This window comes from Budorcas taxicolor, chromosome 14, assembly GCF_023091745.1.
Source record: "Budorcas taxicolor isolate Tak-1 chromosome 14, Takin1.1, whole genome shotgun sequence".
Classification (NCBI taxonomy): domain Eukaryota; kingdom Metazoa; phylum Chordata; class Mammalia; order Artiodactyla; family Bovidae; genus Budorcas; species Budorcas taxicolor.
In genome coordinates this window covers 85,407,033-85,430,390 of record NC_068923.1, presented here as the reverse complement: position 1 = coordinate 85,430,390, position 23,358 = coordinate 85,407,033, and the positions used below count along the sequence as shown (strand labels likewise).

General features: G+C 39.5%; 1 protein-coding gene across 1 annotated transcript in view; it reads right to left on the bottom strand.

Moving 5' to 3' along the window:
- Positions 1–23,358, bottom strand: part of RUNX1T1 (RUNX1 partner transcriptional co-repressor 1) — a 150,201-nt gene that overhangs the window by 28,229 nt on the left and 98,614 nt on the right. Inside the window, 4 exon segments of the mRNA XM_052651782.1 lie at positions 890–1,091; positions 1,709–1,794; positions 6,437–6,684; positions 18,545–18,726. Of these exon segments, the coding sequence (XP_052507742.1) occupies positions 890–1,091; positions 1,709–1,794; positions 6,437–6,684; positions 18,545–18,726 (718 nt within the window).

The window sequence follows — 23,358 nt, the reverse complement described above, 5'->3', positions numbered from 1 at the left end:
TTAGTTTTGTTTTTACAGCAGACTGTACCTTAACCTAAGCTAGGTAACAGGTGTGGGACTAAACACTTAAGAAAATGAGATGAGAAAATAAGGATCAACACAAATCCACCTTAATTAAGTTGACTCAGACTGTATATACAAGTAATGGCCAGCAATGTAAATGACAGTAGCTTATTATTAAATTCGGAAAAAGTCCACAGGTCACTCAAAAATTATTTTAGCTTCAAAGTTTCTTTCCAAATACTTAGAATTACATTTTATTTATAACCCCAGCAATTCTCAAATATCAGTACTAACTATAGCTACATGTTAGCATTAACCTTCTAAAGCATGGCTACATTAATAGTCCTGTAAGTTACTAGAGTTAATAAAATCATGATTAAGCAATCGTTAAGATCATGGAAGAGCCATATCTTTATCACTAATTTTCCAGTGTCGGTGGGCAAATGACAAAGCCCTTAGGTCTCTTCTTGGGTTGGTTTTGAGATAAAGTGCTCTCAAACATTGAGGTACAGCACAAATCCCAAGACAGAGTGCTAGAGACTCCAAGCCCACTCCCAGAGACTTTGTTTTTGTAGGTTGGAGACAGGGTCCAAAGAGCTGTGTTATGAAGGAGCATACATTTTAGTGATGTACGTGAAATTCTGGTCCAGCTTGGAAGTTTGCTCATCAGCCCAACACATTAACCTACAAAAGGAGTCTAATTTTTGTGACTGACCCTTTCTATACCAATCTGCCTAACAGACAAGACATATTTGAGGATATAAAGTATTTATTGTTCTACAATTCTCTGCAGCGCCTTTATTTTTGCCGAGACAAATTAAAAATAAAAGCAGTATTAATAGCATAAGATATATCTGTTCAGTATGTCCATCTGAAGAAAAGATACCTAACGCCACTGGGTCTGGATTGACAGGACTCTGCTGCCTGGAGTGGCTGCTGCTACTGCTGCCGCCCTTTTTTAAGTCCTCAGCGTCGCTGTACCGCCGGATCCAGTAATTCAGCTCCTCGCGGTCTGCTTCCTGACATCGCCTTAGTACTGTGAGAGATCGTCTTGTTTTTTCTACCATGTCCATTATACAGTTTAACAGCTGGGGGAGAGACGGGCAGGGGGAGAACGGAAATGCAGATCAATCACCGCAACTCCAAGACCTTGGTGGGCAGCCAAACAAACTACTTTAGGGCAATGAAGAATGCTACTTTATTCTGAAGGCCTCTAATATTTTCAAAGGTTAGATTGGAAACAGACCCAATAGATGAGTAGGTTCAATAGTAATGAGAATAAAATGTGGGAGGCATGACAGGGAGATTTTAGCTGAAGTTAACCCATACTTCCAAATACTAATCCCATGACTGGATAAACCAAATGACTCTCCCCAAGTGAAACAGTAGCTCATTCATCGATACGGCTCTAGGAATTCTTTTCAATGATCCAAACATTTCTCTCATATAAGTGGTTTTGATACTGTTTTTTTATATAAATTTATTCATTTTAATTGGAGGCTAATTACTTTACAATATTGTAGTGGTTTTGCCATACATTGACCTGATTTAGAAATCAAATCCTATATTCTACTTTAAACATTCTCGCGTATTATTTTTCAAGGATGGCGGAAAACAGCTTCAGAACCCCCACACTTTTATTTTATCATGTCACTTCAGTTGTTTTCAAAACATTTTTTAACCTAAATGATTACGGACGTCTTACATGGTCAAGATGTTTCCATTCCTCTGCCCATTCTCTGTCTGTTAGTCTGTGATCAATCATTTCTTCTTGACGTGTGCCATGCAACCCTACAAATACAGAGAAGGCTGAATCACCCGAAAACATTAAGAACATAATCCATATGTGCAGAGGCACTTAGCAAAGACTATGTGGGCAAACTAAGCAATGTGAAAACATATTCGATTTTTGAATGCAGACATGAATCATACTCAGATACAGAATTACTTAATAGGTCCCTCATAGAATGATAAAATGTGAGAACTAGAATTTTAGAGGTCATCTGGTCAGAACCACTTCTTTTACACATGAGGATATGGAGAGTAAAATGACACCAAGCCCTGAGCCAGTTATCCATATAATATTCCCTAAGTGAAACTATAAATATATCCTGAATCTTAATAAATACAGGAAACCACAAGTAGACATTAAGTTCAAAGTGTGGCTTTCCTGCATTAAAAATGAAGACGGCATAATTTGTTTTACATGGATAGGGATATGCTTTTCTAAAACAAGCATGGTTAAACTAGTCCACATTTGAGCATAGTAAAAATCAACATAATCCTATTAAATACATTTTCATGCTAAAATTGGGCTTCCCTCATGGCTCAGCTGATTAAGAATCCGCCTGCAATGCAGGAGACCTGGGTTCGATCCCTGGGCTGGGAAGATGCCCTGGAGAAGGGAACGTCTACCCACTCCAGTATTCTGGCCTGGAGAATTCCATGGACTGTATAGTCCATGGGGTCGCAAAGAGTAGGACACGACTGAGCAACTTTCACTTTCACGTTAAAATTAGGCCATAACATAAAAGCAAAATATACTCACTCAACTTGCCAAAAATTTAAAAATAAAGAAAAACCAATATATTAGATATCATTTTGGACAGATATCATAAATCCTAGCCAAGAAACTAAAAATCCTAATTTGCAATCCACAGCACAAATATTAACACTCTTCAGCATTAGTGGGGATGCTACCATGAAAAGGCAGTAAGAAAACACCAAGTGAGAACAATAATGAACATAAGAAATTAGCCAGGATACTTATCAAAATAGAAAATGTGTCTTGTTAAAGGGACAGTTACGATCAGAGATACCTAGAAACGTGTGGCTCTTCTGACAAAATCAGGATGTGTAAAATAGGCATCTTCTACTATAAAGGAAAGGCACTGAGCTATGGCAACACTTCCCATTTTAAATAATTAAAACTTTGTTTTGGTTGCTGTTTCTTACATTGTTACTCTGAAGAGCAAATTAAGTTTGGCACAGGTTAGGCTTCTAGACACCTAAGCTCTTTTTTTGAGGGAGTTATAGTAGCAATTAAAACAATTTTTAAAAAGTTATGGCATCACCAACTCGATGCATATGAGTCTGTGGAAACTCCAAGAGATGGTAAAGGACAGGGAAGCCTGGCGTCCTGCAGTCCACGGGGTCGCAAACAGTTGGACACAACTGAGCGACTGAACAACAAAAGTTATGAGATACTGCATGCCACTTTTTGTGAAATCTGAGTGGTTAGAAATTCCGTTTTAGCTGATTCAGTGAAATAAAGATAATGAGTCACACGACTTTTTTCAGCAAACCATGAAATACGATTTAATTTATAACTGATGGAAGTGTATGACAGCTTTCTCAGACTAAATACACCATTCCTCTCCAGTTAGACTCTACTCTGGCATACATTTTTAAAGCTAAAATTGTCAATGCCATCTATTGGTAAAAAAGTAAAATTGCAAATAAGTTTTAATAATCTGCATAATAGAAAAGACATTGGAAAAGAGTAATATTTAGTTATTTCTCTGTTGTGACAATTTCAAGTTGAAATGTTTGCAGATATGTAATTTTTGTTGATTTATTTGTTGCTTGTGTTTTAGGGGAAAAGGACTGCCTGAAATGAAGCATCATGGAAAACAACTGGAGAGTGATAATGATATAAATGTGTCGTTTTGTGATAGAGGCATCTTACTACATTTGCCTATATAAGGCCAAGAACTTCAGAGATCTTAAAAGTTTCAAAAATTCAGCAGATTATATCAATAGTGATGTGAGCTCTAACACCTGGAGTAATAATAATGATCAACAGGATGTTTTAGGCTAATGGGATAACAGCCAATTATGGAACAGTGCTAAGCAGCATCTCATTTAACAACAACAGAAAAATAATACATACATTAGAAACATGTTTGAGTCCAAGTACCTGGTGAAAAAATATAGGTCTAATTTTTTTTTTTTTTTTTTGCTGTTTTTGAACTCTTTGCTGTATAGAGCCAAATCTTTAAAAAGAAAAAAAAAACTCAAAAATTTCCATTTATTAATTTCTCTATTTTAGATACTTAAAAGATTTATCACTACATAATTTTTATTTATAGCCATAATACCAGAGGGATGTACTAGAGGAAAACAATTCAAACTCATTAAAACAGTTTCATTTGACACTAATGTTGAGTCTTACCCAATTCCTTACTAAAACTCTAAGCTTATTTATAAACTAATGCTGCCTGTAAAGCTATTTTACTAAAATATTCAGGCAGGTACATGTCTCTACATATAATAAACATTTATAAATCATACCAGACCAAGTATACATTTATGACAATTCTTAAATTTAAATTCATGTATTTTTTACCTGGAGGACAACTGCTTTATAATATTGTGTTGGTTTCTGCCATATACTAACGTTAATCAGCCATAGGTATACATATGTCCCCTCCCTCTTGAGCCTCCCTCCTCCACCAACCCCATCCCACCCTTCTAGGTTGTCACAGAGCCCTGGATTTGAGCCCTCTGTGTCATACAGCAAATCTCCACTGGCCATCTAATTGTACATATGGTAACATATATGTTCCAATTTTACTCTCTCCATTCGTCGCACCTTCTCTTTCCTCGTGTCCACAAGCCTGTCCTCTGTATCTGAGTATGACCATTTTTATATTCTCGAAATAACAGCCTGATGTAACACCATAATTTGTTACTCATACATCAAGACTTTACTTTAAAACACACTAAACTCCGCCAGACTTCAGGGATGGTTAAGTAGTTGCATATATTTATAGAGATTAGCACTATTAGTTTTATAAGCTATATTTCATGAAATAGAACTTACTGCCTAAGAAATAGGCCATTTCCTACCACCTACAAAATAGGGTATCTTGAATTGATCTTACAATGACCTGGTGACTCTACCTCTATTTGAAAATGAGCAATCATGGTTTGAGAGCATTCGTCATCAACAAATGGCAAGGCTTTGTTTGAAAGGAAGTTGTTATCACATTTGATTTCAGGGTCAAAATATCAATCCAGACAGAGAAAAAACATAACCATTTTTGAGAGCTCTTCGAAATGGTACCTTGGGGAACATCAGACGGGTTGACTATTAAAAAAGCATAAATCATATGCTTAGTTATTTGTCTGACATACTTTATAAAGGCACAAAATGGCTATTGTGGGGAAGTGAAGCTACTATTTTACTATCTCACATCCAGGCCCCCCATCACCCCTGCCTTCAACCTGACTCACACTTTCTGTTTTCTAAACATGTGGAGGGCTGGGTTTTCTAAGGCAAAAAGAGACAGAAGTCTAACATAAACCTCTGCTCACCACGCTCCCTCTGCCTGGGGCTATAAAAACCTCTGTCCTACCCCTCAGGTGGGCAACTGGCCAGGCTTCCTGAGTCCTGTGACCCCTCAACTCCAGGTCCTGCTTTTCCACTTGGCCTCCATCCTGTGATGCTTCCAGTATCTTACCCACCAGACCATCTGGGCCAGGCAAGTTTTTCAGCAACCAGCTAAGAAGAAAAGCAGGCCTGGCACAGACACAGGGGATGGAAAAAGATGAGAAAGATGGCTGAGTGTTGCTCTCCATTTATCACTAGCTTGACTTGCCAAAGATACACAGTTAAAGAAGTCCCAGGAACAAGAGCGGTGTTCCGATGCGATCACCTCAAACACTGATTGTGCATCAAAGCTTACCTATTTGTCTTCCTTCTCATTTTTCATGGCAAGCACCGGTTCTTTAGAAGACCATGTCTCCTAAATGCTTCACTTCCAACAGTTTTATGCAAAAAAAGAATGAACACTGGCAAACAGGACACATATTTACCCAAACTCATTCCTTCTTCGGTATTCTGATCTTTGACCAAACTGTCAACACCAAATTGAATCACTAGCACTCCCATGTTGGAAAAAAAAAGTACTAAATCAGTCCTCAAAGAACATCTGCTGACTTAAGTCATAGACATAATACCATATCATATTTTTCAAATACAGACTATCACAGAGACTGGGAAAACCAAAATGAACTTAGAGACTATCTGAAAATAAAAGATAACAATTAAAGAAACTGATTTGGTAAAAAATAGTTGTGGCAGGCCAACTACATATGAAATCTCTCACACTTTAAAAAAAAATGCACTAAACACTTAATTTGTGTTTGTTAACACAGATGACCTGTCTGGGGTCAGCAGATACCCTTCGGAAAATAAATAAATAAATAAATAAATAACCGGCTGTCACAAAGATTGTAAGTAAGAGAAAACACAGCTGTTGAAAGAGATATTAACACCAACGAAATTTTCTCATAAAGGAGACATTAGACCAGGAAGAAGTATTTTTACCCCATCACAGATTTCAAGCCTGAAGTTTAGCTGAGCAGTAAGGATGCAAGTCTTGGAGCACACCATCTCCTAAGAATTGAAGAGATCCTTCAGTCTTACCCATAGGTCTGTTTCTGTCCCTGAGGTCCCTGTGGCTGGGGTGTCGATAGGAGTCCCTGTAGTGGTGGGCAATGGCCATATCATCCAAACGGTAATGCTGCGGTGGAGGGGTGGGGTGAGGCAGGCCATTCGGCTGGTAGGATAAGCCGTTATTTGGACTGTACCGCTGGCCTGGGCTAATAGTGCACGGCCGCTTGCTTGGATGTTCTGAGTGCAAAGGCTCTCTGTCAAAGCCATTTTCTTTGGTTCTGAGGGAGGAAGAAAAAGAGGTGGTGTTTTTTTTTTTTCCTTCTTTTCATAATGGACTCAGAAAGCAGCACAGTTCAGATACTTGGAACCTGTAATATAAACAGAATATTCTTTTCGCTGGCCAGAAATTTTCTAAACTCAGCTGCCTAGACCTGTGAGGATTCTCTGAAACCCAGGCGGAGGCCTCAATGATCCCACGGCTGCACAAAGGAGAAAAGGTTCCACTTTTCATCAAATCCGTAAACATCTTTCAGTTGAGGCGTGTATGGTTTGGTCACAAATAAGAGGAAGCCTGCTCTCTCCTCCGTAGATAACATTTTCCTTCAAAAGTGAACACTTGATTTCTAACAAATTACCCTCGGGTCAACTGTATCTGGCAATTCATCAAGGTACAACAGCATCACTCTTCAGTTCTCTGGGTACATCTATTGCACTGATCCAACCTGGCATCTGACTTCTATGAGCTGTGTTGTTCAATACAGTACCCACACGTGGCTACTTAAATTACAAGTGAATTAACACTAAATAAAGTTTAAAATTCAGTTCTCGGGTATCAACAGCCACACTGCACGTGTTTAGTTGCTGCCTACCGCTAGTGACTATTGTATTGTACAACACAGATACAGCTCATTTCCATGATCTCAGAAAATCTATTCAAAAGCACTGATAAACTGAATTAACGCAAATGAAACAATGCAATGTCTCAGACTGACATTTCCTTGGGGCACCAAGATAATCAGCAGTCATACAGAGCTAAAGTTGAGGAAACACACGTGCAGACGCAGCAGGGGCCTGTCTGAGGCCATCAGATCTTAGACCAGGGCAGGCACACCCTGTCTGCCTTTCATCATGTGATACACAAAACTCTGGACATGTTTTTTAGAAGGAACACAGTCTGTAAATGAGACCTGATAACCGCTCTAACATTCTTAAACAGAAAGTAGGGTCAAAGAAGTATTTTCTGGCTGAATGTGTCTCTAGGAGATTAACTCAATATATTCGGTAAGATAGGAACATGTCACATGCAGTTTGACTGGAGGCACAGCTCCCAAACTAATTTTTACCTAGCAGCTGGCTCTCCTCACAAGACCATCAGTCTATTCTTAACCAGTGGCAGCATCTCTTTTTCCTGGGAAATGTCCCCCTAAGAATTTGACCAAGTCACAGAAGCAGCAGATTTCTGCAAGCTTTTTTTTAACCATTGGACTGCCAGGGAATTTCCATCTTCATCCCTTTTTTGATTGTAGGTGGGTTAGACTTAAAGACTTTAAGAGACTTTTCCCACTTTCCTAGTGCCCAGGGATAGCCTTTGATTAAACTGGAGGGATCTGAGTGGAAATTGACTGGACAACAGAGATCATTAGGGGCAAGAGGCATCTACGATGAACCGTCCTTTATGCCCCGTTAGGCATACATCACCAGCACACACGAGCTTAAGAACGACAAAGGAGTTACAGGTGAAGGTGCAGGCACGTTAAGAACTGGGGGAAACTGCAGACTTCAATGGGAAATGAATACATGCCCAACCCGTGCTGGAGGAAGATGTTCTGCAACCAGGAGACTGTCCAACGTTGGAAATGCCAGCAGGGCACGGTTCTCACGGGAGTATCCAACAGAAGTCTCAATGCTGCTCCTGTCAAAGGGTCGACCCTCAAATATCCTGACTCCATACATACTGATCACTGACCAGACTAAAGGGTCTCAAACATTATCTAAACGTATTGCTTAAAATAATTTTTAAAAGTGAACAGAAGATTTCTAGATGTATCTTCTAAGAGGATAATTATGTGATTCTCATCTGTATTTCCATATCCTACACATTTCTGAATAATATATTTCAACAGTCAATGCATAAGTATTTCCAGCATAAATCAGAAAATACTGAAGACTATTAGTAGCTATGAACATAATGTCAACACAGCACCTACCTTACTGGCAGTGTGGTGTAGTGGAAAGAGCACTGGACTGGGAGTCAAGAGACCTGAGATTTAGTCCTGGCTCTTCCACGACTAGCTGTGTGACCTTGGGCAAGCCACTTAACCTCTCTGGACCTCAGTTTGCTCATCTGTAAAATGAAAGGGTTGGACTAGATCAGTGGTTTTCAAACTGTGTCACCTGAAATGCTTAGGGATTCTGCTGGCAATAAAGAGCTTTTACCCCAACAATCAAGATTTAAAGGACCAGAGGAACCCACTTATCATTTTAATCTATTTTAACAGTTCCATTTTTTAAGGAAAAAGTCAGCTGCTGAAAGCAAGTTTGAAAACCACTGGACTAGGATGATTTCTGAGGTCCTTTCTAGTTTGAAAACTCTGCAATTCAATTATTCTATATTTATTTCTAAATGCCATTTGCACAACACAAGAAATACAGCCAATACTGTATAACAACTATGTAAGTGGAGTATAGCCTTTAAAAATTATAAATCGCTATGTTGTATACCTGAAACTTTATAAGTTTTCACATCAACTATACCTCTATCTTGGAGAAGGCAGTAGCAACCCACTCCAGTACTCTTGCCTGGAAAATCCCATGGACGGAGAAGCCTGGTAGGCTGCAGTCCATGGGGTCTCTAGGAGTCAGACACGACTGAAGGACTTTACTTTCACTTTTCGCTTTCATGCATTGGAGAAGAAAATGGCAACCCACTCCAGCGTTCTTGCCTGGAGAATCCCAGGGACAGGGGAGCCTGGTGGGCTGCCGTCTATGGGGTCACACAGAGTCGGACATAACTAAAGTGACTTAGCAATACCTCTATTTAAATAAGTGAATAATTTTTTAGAATGTCATGGTTATGTAGATCGAAACACACAAAGTTGATGGTGTACTAGCCAAATTATGGCTCAGTCAACCATTTGAACCAACAGAGAACTTCTTTGTGCTCTGAACAGTATATTATTTATAGCTGATTTTTTATGCAGAAATAGAAAATATCCTCTAAATATCTTTTAGCAGCCTAAATATATAAACATAAAATCATTTCTGAATACCCAATTGTGTCAAAACCAATTCAGCTCACTGGTTTTGTGTCTCCTTGTTCAAAGATAATAAAAACATACATCACTGGAAGAAATTGTACTAGTTTCAAAGTAGCTGGATATGTTACTTAACTTTGCCGGCAGGTCAGCCTTCTGATCAGTGCTATTACTTCAGCGAGCCCGCACTGAAGCTTCTTTTCCCTCCTAAAACAAGGACAGTAAGGTCCTAAGAAGCAGAGCTAGCTCCTGGGTCTGTCCTGTCATTTCTGTCATACCCCTGCAGGGACAGTCGCTATTCTGGGTCTCATAACTCTTGTAACAATTCAAACAATAAAATCGCTTCACAAAGGGAGGGTAATATTTTAGCAGAAAAGCATTCAAACATTCAAACAGCCCATAGAAACAAAGGTATGAAAAGCCTCCCTGGTACTTCCTCCAATCACTCGTGGCTACTTATAAAGCCAACCCTACTTAAAGGATGTTATGTCCATATAAGCTAACCAAAACAACTTAATTGCTATTTGTCTGTCTGCTTCTTAGAAATGCTTACAACTACCAATATGTCATTGCTTGGGGGCAAATTCTAAATTTGTATGTTTATTTGTTACCTTCTCAAAATGTGTTGGGCAAAACTAACAAATCTCCATTGTCCCATACCAACATACTCTCAAAATGACCCCGATTCTAGTAGGAAGTCTGTCACATCTCATGGGTTTCTGGAAGGCAGTTTTTTTGGTTTGCTTTTATTTTCTATCTCCTTTTCACAAGAAAGTTTTCTGAATATAACCTACTTCAACATTTAGATTCCAATCACTTTTCTCTCAGGGTCTGTGGTTGTCAGAGGACTCTTCAGGACTCAGCTGTGTGACCTTGAGATAACTTGGGAAAGTTAACTTTCTGGCTTGAGTTTCTTGCCCAGTAAAATGAAACTAATAGGAAATAAAACATGTTTAAAACAAACAAACAAACAACAAAAAAAAAACACTTAGGCGACAACTTAATTGACACCTTATCCCACTTCACGCTGTTTTCTCAGCTGCTTGCCAGAGAGGCTGTAAACTGATTTATTTGAGAAAAAAAAAGCTTTTTAAAAAACTTTCCTCTATATAAAATACTTTAAATGTCCTAATTGGCTAGTATGCACTAATGATCCCTTAGTAACATGGAAATGAGGAAGAATGAAGAAAAAATATTATTAAGATCATGGCAATAATCAGAATAAGAGGACCAAGCAATCTCCTGCATGACAGGAACACAAGTTTTTTTCTGAGATTAAAATGTTTTTTAAATGGGGAAAACAGCACTATAAAGATTATTCTAGGGAAAGGCAAATTGGTACAGCGTAATAAAGCTAAGAATGGCAAGGAAGAAACTTAAAAAGTCAGTCCTGTTACAAATAAACACCTGCCTTAGGTACTGACTTCTCCCTTTGACCACAGGTATTTCAAACGGCACATGTCTAAACCGACCTTGTCTTTCTCTGATACTTCCAACACCAGTCAATTATGCCACCTTCTACTTAGCCACCAGAATAGAAACTAGAAGTCACTCTATAACTCTGCAGAGTTATATTCTCTAACCTTCTGCTCCAAATCAAGTCCTACTGCTAGTCTCTTCTCTGGCACAGGTCCTTCTGCCCCACCTAAGACACTTTATCGTAGCTCCATCACACCACTGTCTCTGCAGGCCTCTCAGTCAGAGCCAGGGCTCAGATACTGCCTGAGTTTTTGTTTTTTTTTTTTTAAACTTTACTTTCGTATTTTAGAAAGCAGTCTATGCCTAAATCTCAGGAGGTGACAGTTCTGTTGAAGAAAAGCTCAAAGACATAAATGACTTAATCTTAAACAAATGTCCCTTTCCTTTTCTAATAAATGCAGTTTGTTAAGGTTTCCACAGAAGGACTAGACAGTAGAATTAAAGGGCAGGGGGAGAAGAGTCATTTATGGCATCGTATTTTCAAAACCCAACTCAGTAAACAGTCTCTTCAGGAAACAGGTGAGTTCAGATAAGAATTTTACATAACCACCTTCTAGCGGTGTTGAATAATGCATCTGAAGCAAAATACATTACAGATTCCCCTGCTACCTTGAAAAGAAAATCAGACCTGATTCTTCAGGACAACCTGTGGGGATTTCTGTGTTTGTAGAAATATCACCCTGCAGGAAGTGGGATGTTTAGATGGTGAAAAGCAGCGCCGAGTGATACAGGACCATCACTACTGATCCACACAGAAAGAACTGCCTTCCAGCTCGCTACTGCTAAACCACCACCCGGGAGATTACTTCCTGAGACGAGGGCTGACAGCTTCTGGAGTAAGTAAGATGGATGCAGGTGGATGCTGGCCAGTCTGGATAAAATCACCATAACTGGAACTTTAAGGATTACAATATACAGGTTCCCAGAGCTTTCTCTCCCTGAAGGACAAGGTGGAAAGCTACAAGTCCCTGGAGCTCTCCATCTGCTGGCCAACCTGCCTGGGAGTGGCTGTCCCCTCATCTTTGCTCATTTCTGGCCACTGTTGAAGTAGTCAGCTGCTACTGCTCCCGCTATCTGGAACTATGCTTTCTTATTCTAATCTGTCATCTATACATCCCAATTGGAGGCCTCTAGTTTTTTGTTAGTGAATCAATCGCGGCACTTTGTTCCTGAGTTGTTTTCACGGATGTGGGTGTTTCAGGGATGCATCTTTTAAAATGACAGAAAGTAAACAAGAAAGCAAAAAAGACTCTTGGGGGAGAGACCATTTGCTACACTACTAAAAATGACTGTATTCAGTTTAATTTTGATTATTTGTTGAACTAGTGTTTTATTGTTGCTTTTTGGTTTGTGGTGTTTTGCTTTGTTTATTTTTATACAGCCGGCATGTATGACATGCATTATCTGGAGCTTAACTGGACATACCAAAATAAGCAAGACATGATTCCCAACATGGATTATGGTTTAGCAGTAGACTTAAATTCCTTTTCAAAGTGTGCTAGCAAGAAAGTCTTTGCCATGTGTGAGCATGCTAAGTCACTTCAGTCGTGTCTGACTCTTCGCAACTCTATGGACTATAGTTCCCCAGGCTCCTCTGTGCATGGGATTCTCCAGGCAGGAATATTGGAGTGGGTTGCCATTCCCTTCTCCAGGGTCTTTCTCTGACCCAGGGATGGAACCTGGGTCTCCTGTTCTGCAGATGGATTCTGTACCATCTGAACCACCAGGGAAGCCAAACTTCTACCATAAACACAGTTTAATAAGAGATACGAGGCTTCAATTCTGTTACATAGGACCTGAACTTGGCAGGTACCATTAAAAAGAGTACAAAAATGGTATGGGAGATCAGAAGCAGACAAAGCCACTCCAGAAGGTACATTTGAAAGAGCAGGTGCTATGCAGTTGCTTTCAAATTTTGGCTTTGCTATTTGCAGGCCCTATGAACTCACGAGGCTTAATCTCTACATGTGTCACAAGACGGCTATTTCAGAGCTACTGAGAGGACTGTATGAGAGAATCTACATAAAGAGTCTAACACGTACTTGGCATTCAACAGCTTAAAGTGCTTCTTTTCAAGCTGAGGTGTTCAGAGGCTATGGTATTACAAACATAGTTATAAGAGCATGGGGAACTAAAGTTAGAGAACCTAGGAGCGAGAATCCCATCCATGCCTCTTACAAGCCATGTGAGCTCAGATATATTATCCAGTCAGGCTGAATCTATGCAAAGTCAACACTGAGGCCAGAACCGGGAGACCAAAATGTTCTAGACAACTATGTAATCTTCCTCATCATGTAAACACTATTTCACTAGAAGCCTCCACAACTGATGTGATTATTATAAAAAAAAAAAAAGTCATTTCTACAGGAATGATGCCTCTCTTCTTGAAACTGATGAATGCATAAAAAATGCAACACGAAACAAGAATGTGTGATATAAATTCCTCATATTTTTCATAGAAAACTGAACACGCTAGATAATAAATATTCAATTCTTATTTGCAGAGTCAATTTGACAAAAATATTGAAATCTCATTCATTTTGCAGTAAAGGAAAAAACGGACCTAACAGGTTCAGCTGCTGTGCACATTGCTGACAAATCTCATATATTCAACAACACGGTTTCAAAACGACTGCCTTATGACCCTGAAACATTCAGTGTTTTCTAATTTACTCAGTAAGGCAGGAAACCAGGCTGTGGATCATCTATCCTTACAAAGATTTACAAAACCTCAGTACATTCAACTGTTACACTTGCCCACATGAGCAATTATAGAGAAGAAATAAATGAGGGAAAGTAAGGAGAAAAAAAGATATAATTCTTTGTTGAACTTTCCTTATTCACATTCTACACATTAAAACATATTTTGTGCAACTGGAAGATTTCAGGTATGTATTGATAAATATGCTGATTTCTCCATGAAGAAGTCCTGTAACTTTAAGCAAGTTCTTTGGGTCTCAGTTTCCTCAAGATAAAAGACTGGCCTGGTAAATCCATAAGATCTCTCCTAGATGACAAATTATACACTTCTAAAACTCAAGAAAATCTAAAAAAAAAGAAAAAAATGTTTAATAATTGGGGGTGGAGGAAATACACATTCATGCAACCATGAGGATTTCAAAATAAAAATCAAGATGTGTTCAACTGAGAGTAACTTAAAGCATAATTACATTAAAATGATAATAAAAAATACATAGATCGATAAAGGGGATTAAGAATTAACGTCAATCACTTGAAAGGGGGAAGAACATAGTGGAGACAGTGTTATCCATATAAGATCAATGATCACTCGATTTGATTTCTTAAGCCAGAAAGTTTCTGCATCAGAAAAATCACCATAACAGGTGAGAGCACAACTTTAAAGACAAAATGTTGCAACAGCAAAGCTGTGAGGAAAAGAGATCAAATGATAATTAACACACAAAAAAGTATCTTTTAAAATGCAGTGATTTTTCTCTATTCTGTAGTCTCAAAAAAATTCAGCCTTTGTCTAACTGCTCTTTCCCTCCTCATCCTACTTGAAACTGTGCCCTCAAGACCATTGGTATGCAGTTTTAAAGAGGGCTCTTAAATTCCAGTCTCTGTTTGAAACTGGTCACTTCATTTAACCAGCTCCAAAAACAGTTCTTATGCTCTTCCTCGGGGTTCCCTGGTGGCTCAGGGGTAAAGAACCTGCCTCCCAATGCAGGAGATGTGGGTTTGATCCCTGGGTTGAGAAGATGCCCTGGTGAAGGAAATGGCAACCTGCTCCAGTATTCTTGGCTGGGAAATCCCATGGACAGAGGAGCCTGGCGGGCTACAGTCTGTGGGATGACAAAAGAGTCAGGCATAATTCAGTGACTAAACAACAACATTCCCTTCCTCAGCTTTTTCCATCACTGAATGGCAAGATGAACAAACTTTTATATATGAACAAAGAATGGAAATCAGAACTTTCTATTAGCTTTCCCTGATAATTTAGAAAAAAAAAATAGCATGATTTTAAAATGAACTGTCTTCTTTCTCATTTGGGTTCTAAGTTATTCTACCACAGACCTACAAACCTAGTATAGTTTTGTTCAGGGACTCACCCTAGAAGTATTTTTAAGAAGAAGTAGAATAAATTTTACTGTTCTGTACAGAAAAAAACAGAAAGATTTCAGAGACTTCCCCAGAGTATTCATTTCTCTGTAAATAACAGGAATGCTTTAAAAAAAGAAAAAATATAACCAGTGACAATTATATTTAAGGATGAGAAGTTACATTTGCCAAAAGCCATCCCTGAAATACGTGAGGACTATTCAGTAGATTAAATCAGCAATCGTCACAGAATTTAAACCCCCAAAGTTGTAAACAAAATATAGAGTGCTCTTTTGTTCATGACATGTCATGAACAAATTACCAAAATGTGTTTTCTCCTCAGGTGTCAGTTTTTCCCTCTTTTAGTGACTGATGGTTCCCAGTGTTATTACAGAAACAGATTGATCTTTTTAATGAGCCAGTTTAATAGACTCCAAAATCTCACCGTGGCTGCTCATCCATGTCAGACCATATGCACCAACAAAACATTCAGTAAAACAAAAAAAGCTCTGCTGTCAGACAGCTCCATACTCTATAAAATTTCATATAGTGATCTGGATATACAGATAAATAACTGGAGAAGAGAAAAATGCATGTGCAAACAAGATGCAGAAAATATATGCAAAGAAATACTGTAGAGGCCCATATTTTCTTGGCTCTGATGAAATTCCCACAAGATACAAATGTATTTACACAACATATTCTCATTACCCTTCCTCCTAACTCTAAGGAAATCCATTTGCCATCTTTCCATTATAGCACACACGTTAGGGTTCCACTTCAAAAAGAATGTTCCAGCTAAAGAGAAACTGTGTGAATTCTGACTCCAGCAACTGTCTATGAATAACCAGAGGCGAACAAGACTAAAGGGCTTTTAAGAAAGTTCTATCTGACTGAACACAAACAGGCAAAAATACACAGTTACACATCTTCGCAACAAAAATGCCGATTTTCTGTGGAATTCATACAAAAGTTTCTACATCGATGTTAGCACCTTGGGAAGCTTACCTCAATACTGTTCAAGAAACGTCTAAAGTTACAGGATATTCACATATGAAACACTAGGACAGAAACAGTGGACCGAGGGCTGAAAATATAGAGAAGTAGATACAACAAGTTTTTATTCTGCCTGTTACAGTTACTTAGCATTTAAAGTTTCTAGAATAGATTGTGTCCCTGTCTAATGTTGGCTATAGGATTATCTCCACATTTATCACAGTCATCTAAACCTTTCTCTGTTATCCCTTCCTCCACCCAAATAAATGTCCTCCTTCCCCATTTTCCTTCTAGTCTCTCCCTAACTTCCCTTACTGCACTGTCCTGGGAAAATGGAGCTAAAGCATCTCAGTACCAGCACACAGGGCTGAGTCCCTTCAGTGTAAAAGGTTAGGATCAGACAGGAATACAAACGTGAATCATCTATCCTTGGGCTGCCTCCTGGTTTTCAGCATCACGTGGACATGTCACTCAGACACCTGGATTAAGCACTGCCTTTGAAGCTAAAGTACCAAATGCTTAAATATGACTATGAAAATATAGCTTGCAAAAATAAGAAAGTAGCACTGTTGGTAGGTCACGGAAGGAGGTTGGGTCTATTGGATGTCAGAAGTAAACTAACATTTAACCCTTTGCTTTAGGATTTTAAACTGTTAAGAGGTCACATGTCATGAGGAGAAAAATTCCAGAGATTGTAGCATAAAAACTGCTTAACAGAGGATTATGTAATAACTATATGTAAACTGGCTGGCTTTTAATAACATTCTGATTTGCAACGCAGCTAATACATTTAAGGGTAGCTAAGTCGGTCACAGATAGAAGGAGCATAAGCTCCTATGAATCTGAGCCAGAGTGTTAACCTTTCAAAGGCAGGTCTACTCTTGCCTGATAAAACGCAGAAAGAGTGAATGGATAAAAAGAAAGAGGAATCAAAGCATGTGACAAATACATTTCTGAATACAGTTTCATTTTAAGATTCTCCATATTTTACAAATGCAAGATGCTAATAAGACTTCATATTTCTGTATTAGAAAATATTTATAAATGAAGCTGAGGTATTCAGGAAACTCATTTTAATAAGGTACATTGGAAGTTTCATGTATATGCCTCATTCAACAACTAATTTGTAAGGTTTCATGGAGAAGGGCTTTATTTTACATTTCCTAGAATTCTCAGTTATGAGAACAGAGTATCTGGTAGAATGGATATTGACTGGTAGATAAAATTTATCAGAAAAAAATGCCACCTATTAGTTCTATTACTTAACTCTTAGATTCATTCAGTTCAACTAGCTTCACTAAAGTTTTCTCTTAGTTCATACAAAATCCAAATTAAACAGCTACTGCACTGTGTTTAGGCCAGATTTCAAAACCATCATGTTCTGAGAAAACTTTGAATAATAAATTATTGGAACAATAAAATATGCGTTTTGGATGAATAATATAGTAAATGAGAAGTTTAATATAGGCATACCTTGGAGACGCTATATGTTCAAATGCAGATCACCATGATAAAGCAACTAGAGCCAGTCACATAAAAATTTTTTTTTCCTTCCTAGTGCTCATAAAAGTTCTGTTTATACTATACTATAGTCCCTTAAGCGTACAGTAGCACTATGTATAAAAAGAGTGTATACTTTAATTAAAAAACAATTTATTTCTGAAAAACACCAATGGTTAACATTAAAGATGACCGACCACAGATAACCATAACAAATATAATAATGAAAAAGTTTGAAATATTGTGAGAATTATTGAAACGTAACACAGAGACACCAACCAAATAAGCAAATGCTTTTATAAAAATGGTGACAAGAGATGAGTTCCATGCAGGGTTGCCACAAACCTTCAGTTTAAGAGGGAAGGGAAGAAGGGAGAGAGGCGAGAAGGAAGGGCAGGGCGGGGGGAAGGCTGGAAGGAAGGAAGGAAAGTAGTGTCTGTGAAGTGCAATAAAGCACAATAAAATGTGGGATGCCTGTACTGACTGTGTGTCTAATAAACATCAGTGGCACTTGGCATGTTTGAGTGTCATTCATCTTTACCTTTTACTTTAACATTTCAAGCAACAGTGGTGATGATTTGTGATGTACAGAAAAATCAAGTCACTAGATTGTATATCTGCAACTATCATAGTGCTGCATATCAATTAAACAACAACAACAAAAAAATTACAAGTAATAAAGCTTAACCTGCACAGGCCAGAGATACATCATTCTGCAACACCCCAGGCCAGAGCAAGATTCCCTGTGGCCCCTCTAGTTTATTATTTTGCAAGAAGTGTCAGCCAGCAGTTGAAACACTACATGAAACATGGTCTCATGCGGCCGGTCTGGGGTCCTCCCTGCTCTCACCTGTCTGGAGTTCGCCTCTTCCCGTTTTCGTTCACATCGAGAAGCAGCTCTGAGGAGTCAACAGGTGAGGTGGTGCTGGCATCCAGAAGCAGCTGTTCATGCTGGGCGAGGTACTGGGCAGGGTTCTGTTTGGCCAATCTCGCGCAGTGGAGGAGCTCACGCTGCAGAAGGGGCAAGTTGGCCTGTAAGGGCAGAACAGGAATGAGAGGGTGCCCAGAAGCTCCTTCTAACCAGGAGACCCACTCCACTTTGCAAACACTAGCAGACCGGACCACACAAGTCAACGAAAGGAAATGTTGCCAAATGCATGCAGTTCCCAGGCACGACTTCCAGCACTGGCTACAGCATGAGCTTCCCTCTGGGGCTGGAGTGGACAAGATGCCTGAAGCAGGTCTCACCCCTCCTACCTTCAAGCCCATTAATAACACTGGGAGTGGCTCCTCTTTAGTATTCCTTCCTAAACTTTGAGCTTCCCTGGTGGCTCAGACTGTAAAGCCTCTGCTTGCAATGTGGGAGACTGGGGTTTGATCCCTGGGTCAGGAAGATCCCCTGGAGAAGGAAACGGCAATCCACTCCAGCATTCTTGCATGGAAAATCCCAGGGACGGAGGAGCCTGATAGGCTAGTCCATGGGGTCGCAAAGAGTCAGACACAACTGAGCAACTTCACTTTCACTTTCATAAACTTAGCAGGGCAGGAGGTGGGAGGGAACTTCAAGAGGCAGGGGACATACATATACCTACGGCTGATTCATGTTGATGTGTGGCAGAAACCAGCGCAATATTGTAAAGCAATTACCATTCAACTAAAAATAAATAAACTAAAAAAGAAAGATTGCATAAAAGCAAAAACAAAAGATGCCTTCATATTTAAACATTGTAAGCTCTACAGGATACCAGATTCCAGCTCCACCTATAAGCAACTGTTGTTTCCCACTGGGAAGATAGATGGTCAGTACCCAAATCAGACTCATTATATTCTTTGCAGCTGAAGATGGAGAAGCTCTATAAAATCAGCAAAAACAAGACCAGAGGCTGGCTGTGGCTCAGATGATGATCTCCTTACTGCAAAAATCAGATTTAAATTGAAGAAAGTAGGGAAAATCACTAGACCATTCAGGTATGACCTAAATCAAAGCCCTTACAATTATACAGTGGAAGTGACAAATAGATTCACCATATAAGACCTGATAGACAGAGTGCCTGAAGAACTATGGAGGGAGGTTCATGACACTGTACAGGAGTCAGTGATCAAAACCATCCCCAAGAAAAAAAAATCCAAAAAGTCAAAATGGCTGTCTGAGGAGGCCTTACAAATAGCTGAGAAAAGAAGAGAAACGAAAGGCAAAGGAAAAAAGGAAAGATATATCCATCTGAAAGCAGAGTTCCAAAGAATAGCAAGGAGAGATAAAAAAAAAGCCATTTTAAGTGATCAATGCAAAGAAATAGAGGCAAACAATAGAATGGGAAAGACTAGAGATCTCTTCAGGAAAATTGGAGATACCAAGGGAACATTTCATGCAAAGTAGGGCACAATAAAGGACAGAAACGACATGGACCTAAAAGCAGCAGAAGATATTAAGAAGAGGTGGCCAGAAAACACAGAAGAGCTATGCAAAAAAGATCTTAATAACCCAGATAACCATGATGGTGTGATCACTCACTGAGAGCCAGACACCCTAGAGTGCAATGTCAAGTGGGCCTTAGGAAGCACCACTACAAACATAGCTAGAGGAGGTGGTCGAATTCCAGCTGAGCTATTTCAAATCCTAAAAGATGATGCTATTAAAGTGCTGCACTCAATATGCCAGAAAATGTGGAAAACTCAGCAGTGGTCACAAGACAGGAAAAGGTCAGTTATCATTCCAATCCCAAAGAAAGGCAATATCAAAGAATGTTCAAACTACCACACAATTGCACTCATCTCACATGCTAGCAAAGTAACGCTCAAAATTCTCCAAGCCAGGCTTCAACAGTACATGAAACTGAGAATTTTCAGATGTTCATGTGGATTTAAGAAAAGGAAGAGGAACCAGAGATTAAATTGCCAACATCCTTGGATCATAGCAAAAGCAAGTGAGTTCCAGAAAAACATCTACTTCTGCTTCACTGACTATGCTAAAACCTTTGACTGTGCAGATCACAACAAACTGTGGAAAATTCTTAAAGTGATGGGAATACCAGACCTTCCTCTTGAGAAATCTGTATGCAGGGCAAGAAGCAACAGTTAGAACTGGACATGGAACAACAGACTGGTTCCAAATTGGGAAAGGAATACGTCAAGGCTGCATACTGTCACCCCGCTTATTTAACTTATATGCAGAGTACATTATGTGAAATGCCAGGCTGGGTGAAGCACAAGCTGGAATCAAGATTGCAAGGAGAAATATCAATAACCTCCGATATGCAGATGACACCACCCTTATGGCAGAAAGTGAAGAGGAACTAAAGAGCCTCTTGATGAAAGTAGAAGAGGAGAGTGGAAAAGCTGGCTTAAAACTCAACATTCAAAAAACAAAGTTCATGGCAGCCAGTCCTATCACTTCATGGCAAATAGATGGGGAAACAATGGAAATAGTGACAGACTTTATCTTCTTGGGCTTCAAAGTCATTGCAGATGGTGACTGCAGCCATGAAATTAAAAGATGTTTACTCCTTGGAAGAAAAGCTATGACAAACCTAGACAGTGTATAAAAAAGCAGAGACATTACTTTGCTGACAAAGGTCTCTATAGTCAAAGTTATGATTTTTCCAGTAGTCAAGTATGGATGTGAGAGTTGGGTCATAAAGAAAACTGAGCCCTGGAGAATTGATCTTTTGAACTGTGGTGTTGGAGAAGACTCTTCCTGAGAGTCCCTTGGACTGCAAGGATATCCAACCAGTCAATCCTAAAGAAAATCTGTCCTGAATATTCATTGGAAGGACTGTTGCTGAGGCTGAAGCTCCAATACTTTGGCCACCTGATGTGAATAAGTGACTCATTGGAAAAGATCCTGATGCTGAGAAAGATTGAAGGTGGGAGGAGATGGGGATGACAGAGGATGAGATGGTTGGATGGCCATCAGCAACTCGATGGATTTGAGCAAGCTCCGGGAGTTGGTGATGGACAGGGAAGACTGGCGTGCTGCAGTCCTTGGGGTCGCAAAGAGTCAGACACAACTGGGCGACTGAACTGAACTGAGGAAGACAGAGGATACATGAAATATACACATAGTTCTATTAACCTTAAAATAGGCTTCCTGATACTTTCAGTTTGGGATCTAGCTAACTTATCCAAGTGAAAAAGGCTAATCTATGAAATATCTTTGAGCAACTACTAATTTCAAATGAAAAAATAGGGAGATGAACAAAGAAATTATTTTTAATAATTATTAGATTCGCACATTTCAGTATTGGTCTGAGTCTGCTCAGATATCCTGCTTAAGATTCATGAACAAAGCAGCATATACTTCTAGTTTACAAAGGTAATCCGCTTTCTTTGTATCAGATCTATTCCAAGGAATGTATATATTTAACAGAAGAAATCTTGTGTACCCATCACTGAATCCTCACCAAGCCCAGCACTTGGAAAAAGACTGAGGACGCACTTGTTGACAGATGATTCTGGCAATCTCAAATGGAGTAAGAGGAAAGAAGATGATTTCACACGCAGACAAGCATTAAAACAAAAACCTCAGACTCTGACTCTGAAAACCAAACTTACTCTGACATTATAAATCCAGAGTGCTGTTGCTTTCTCTTCTATGTGTCTTTTAATTTTTCACTTTTTTGGGGGGGGGAGGGAGGGGAATAGAATGTATAATATGGAAGTATGAATAGCATTCATTCTCAATAACACAATTTTTCAAAGTCAAAGGAAGACCAATAACATAAGTAACTTTGTAACTCAGGGTTTGGGACTTCCACGGTGGCTCAATGGTAAAGAATTTGCCCACAATGTGGGAGACCTGGGTTCAATCCCTGGGTTGGGAAGATCCCCTGGAAAAGGAATGGCAACCCACTTCAGTATTCTTGCCTGGGAGAGGAGCCTGGTGGGCTGCAGTCCATGGGGTCACAAAAGTCAGACACAACTTAGCAACTAAACCACCACCACCACAGGGTTGTATCTGTAGAAGCTAAGTGCCATGTACACTAATTAAGCCATCGGATAGAAATGCCTTTCTGAACAGAGGAGGTCCCAGCTGTCTCAATCTTTGGGTCCAAGTGTCTTAAAAAGAGAGGAAAAATAAATAAAAGCCAAGCCCCCTGGGACGTTAGGCATATGCACTAGGGCAGGGCTTTCTGAGAGTATTAATCCAGGAGTCACCTCCTAATGAAACCAAAGCACATTTCTGCACAGTGTTTAACACCAGGGTATTTACTAAAGACAAGCATGTATCATACACTAACAATGGAAATGACTTCTTACATGAGAACAATGCTAAGAACCAACCCTTTGCAGTTAGCCTAGAGCACCATGTGTGTAGCATATTCTCAAATATTTTTTAAACCCTTTTACCCTCCTTGGGGCTTTTCTGATAGCTCAGTTGGTAAAGAATCTGCCTGCAATGAAGGAGACCCTAGTTTGATTCCTGGGTTGGGAAGATCCGCTGGAGAAGGGATAGGCTACCCACTCCAGTTTTCTTGGGTTTCCCTGGTGGCTCAGACAGTAAAGAATCCGCCTGCAATGCTGGAGACCTGGGTTCGATCCCTGGGTTGGAAAGATCCCCTGGAGAATGGAAAGGCTTCCCACTCCAGTATTCTGGCCTGGAGAATTCCAAGGACCATATAGTCCATGGGGTCGCAAAGAGTCGGACACAACTTGAGTGACTTTCAC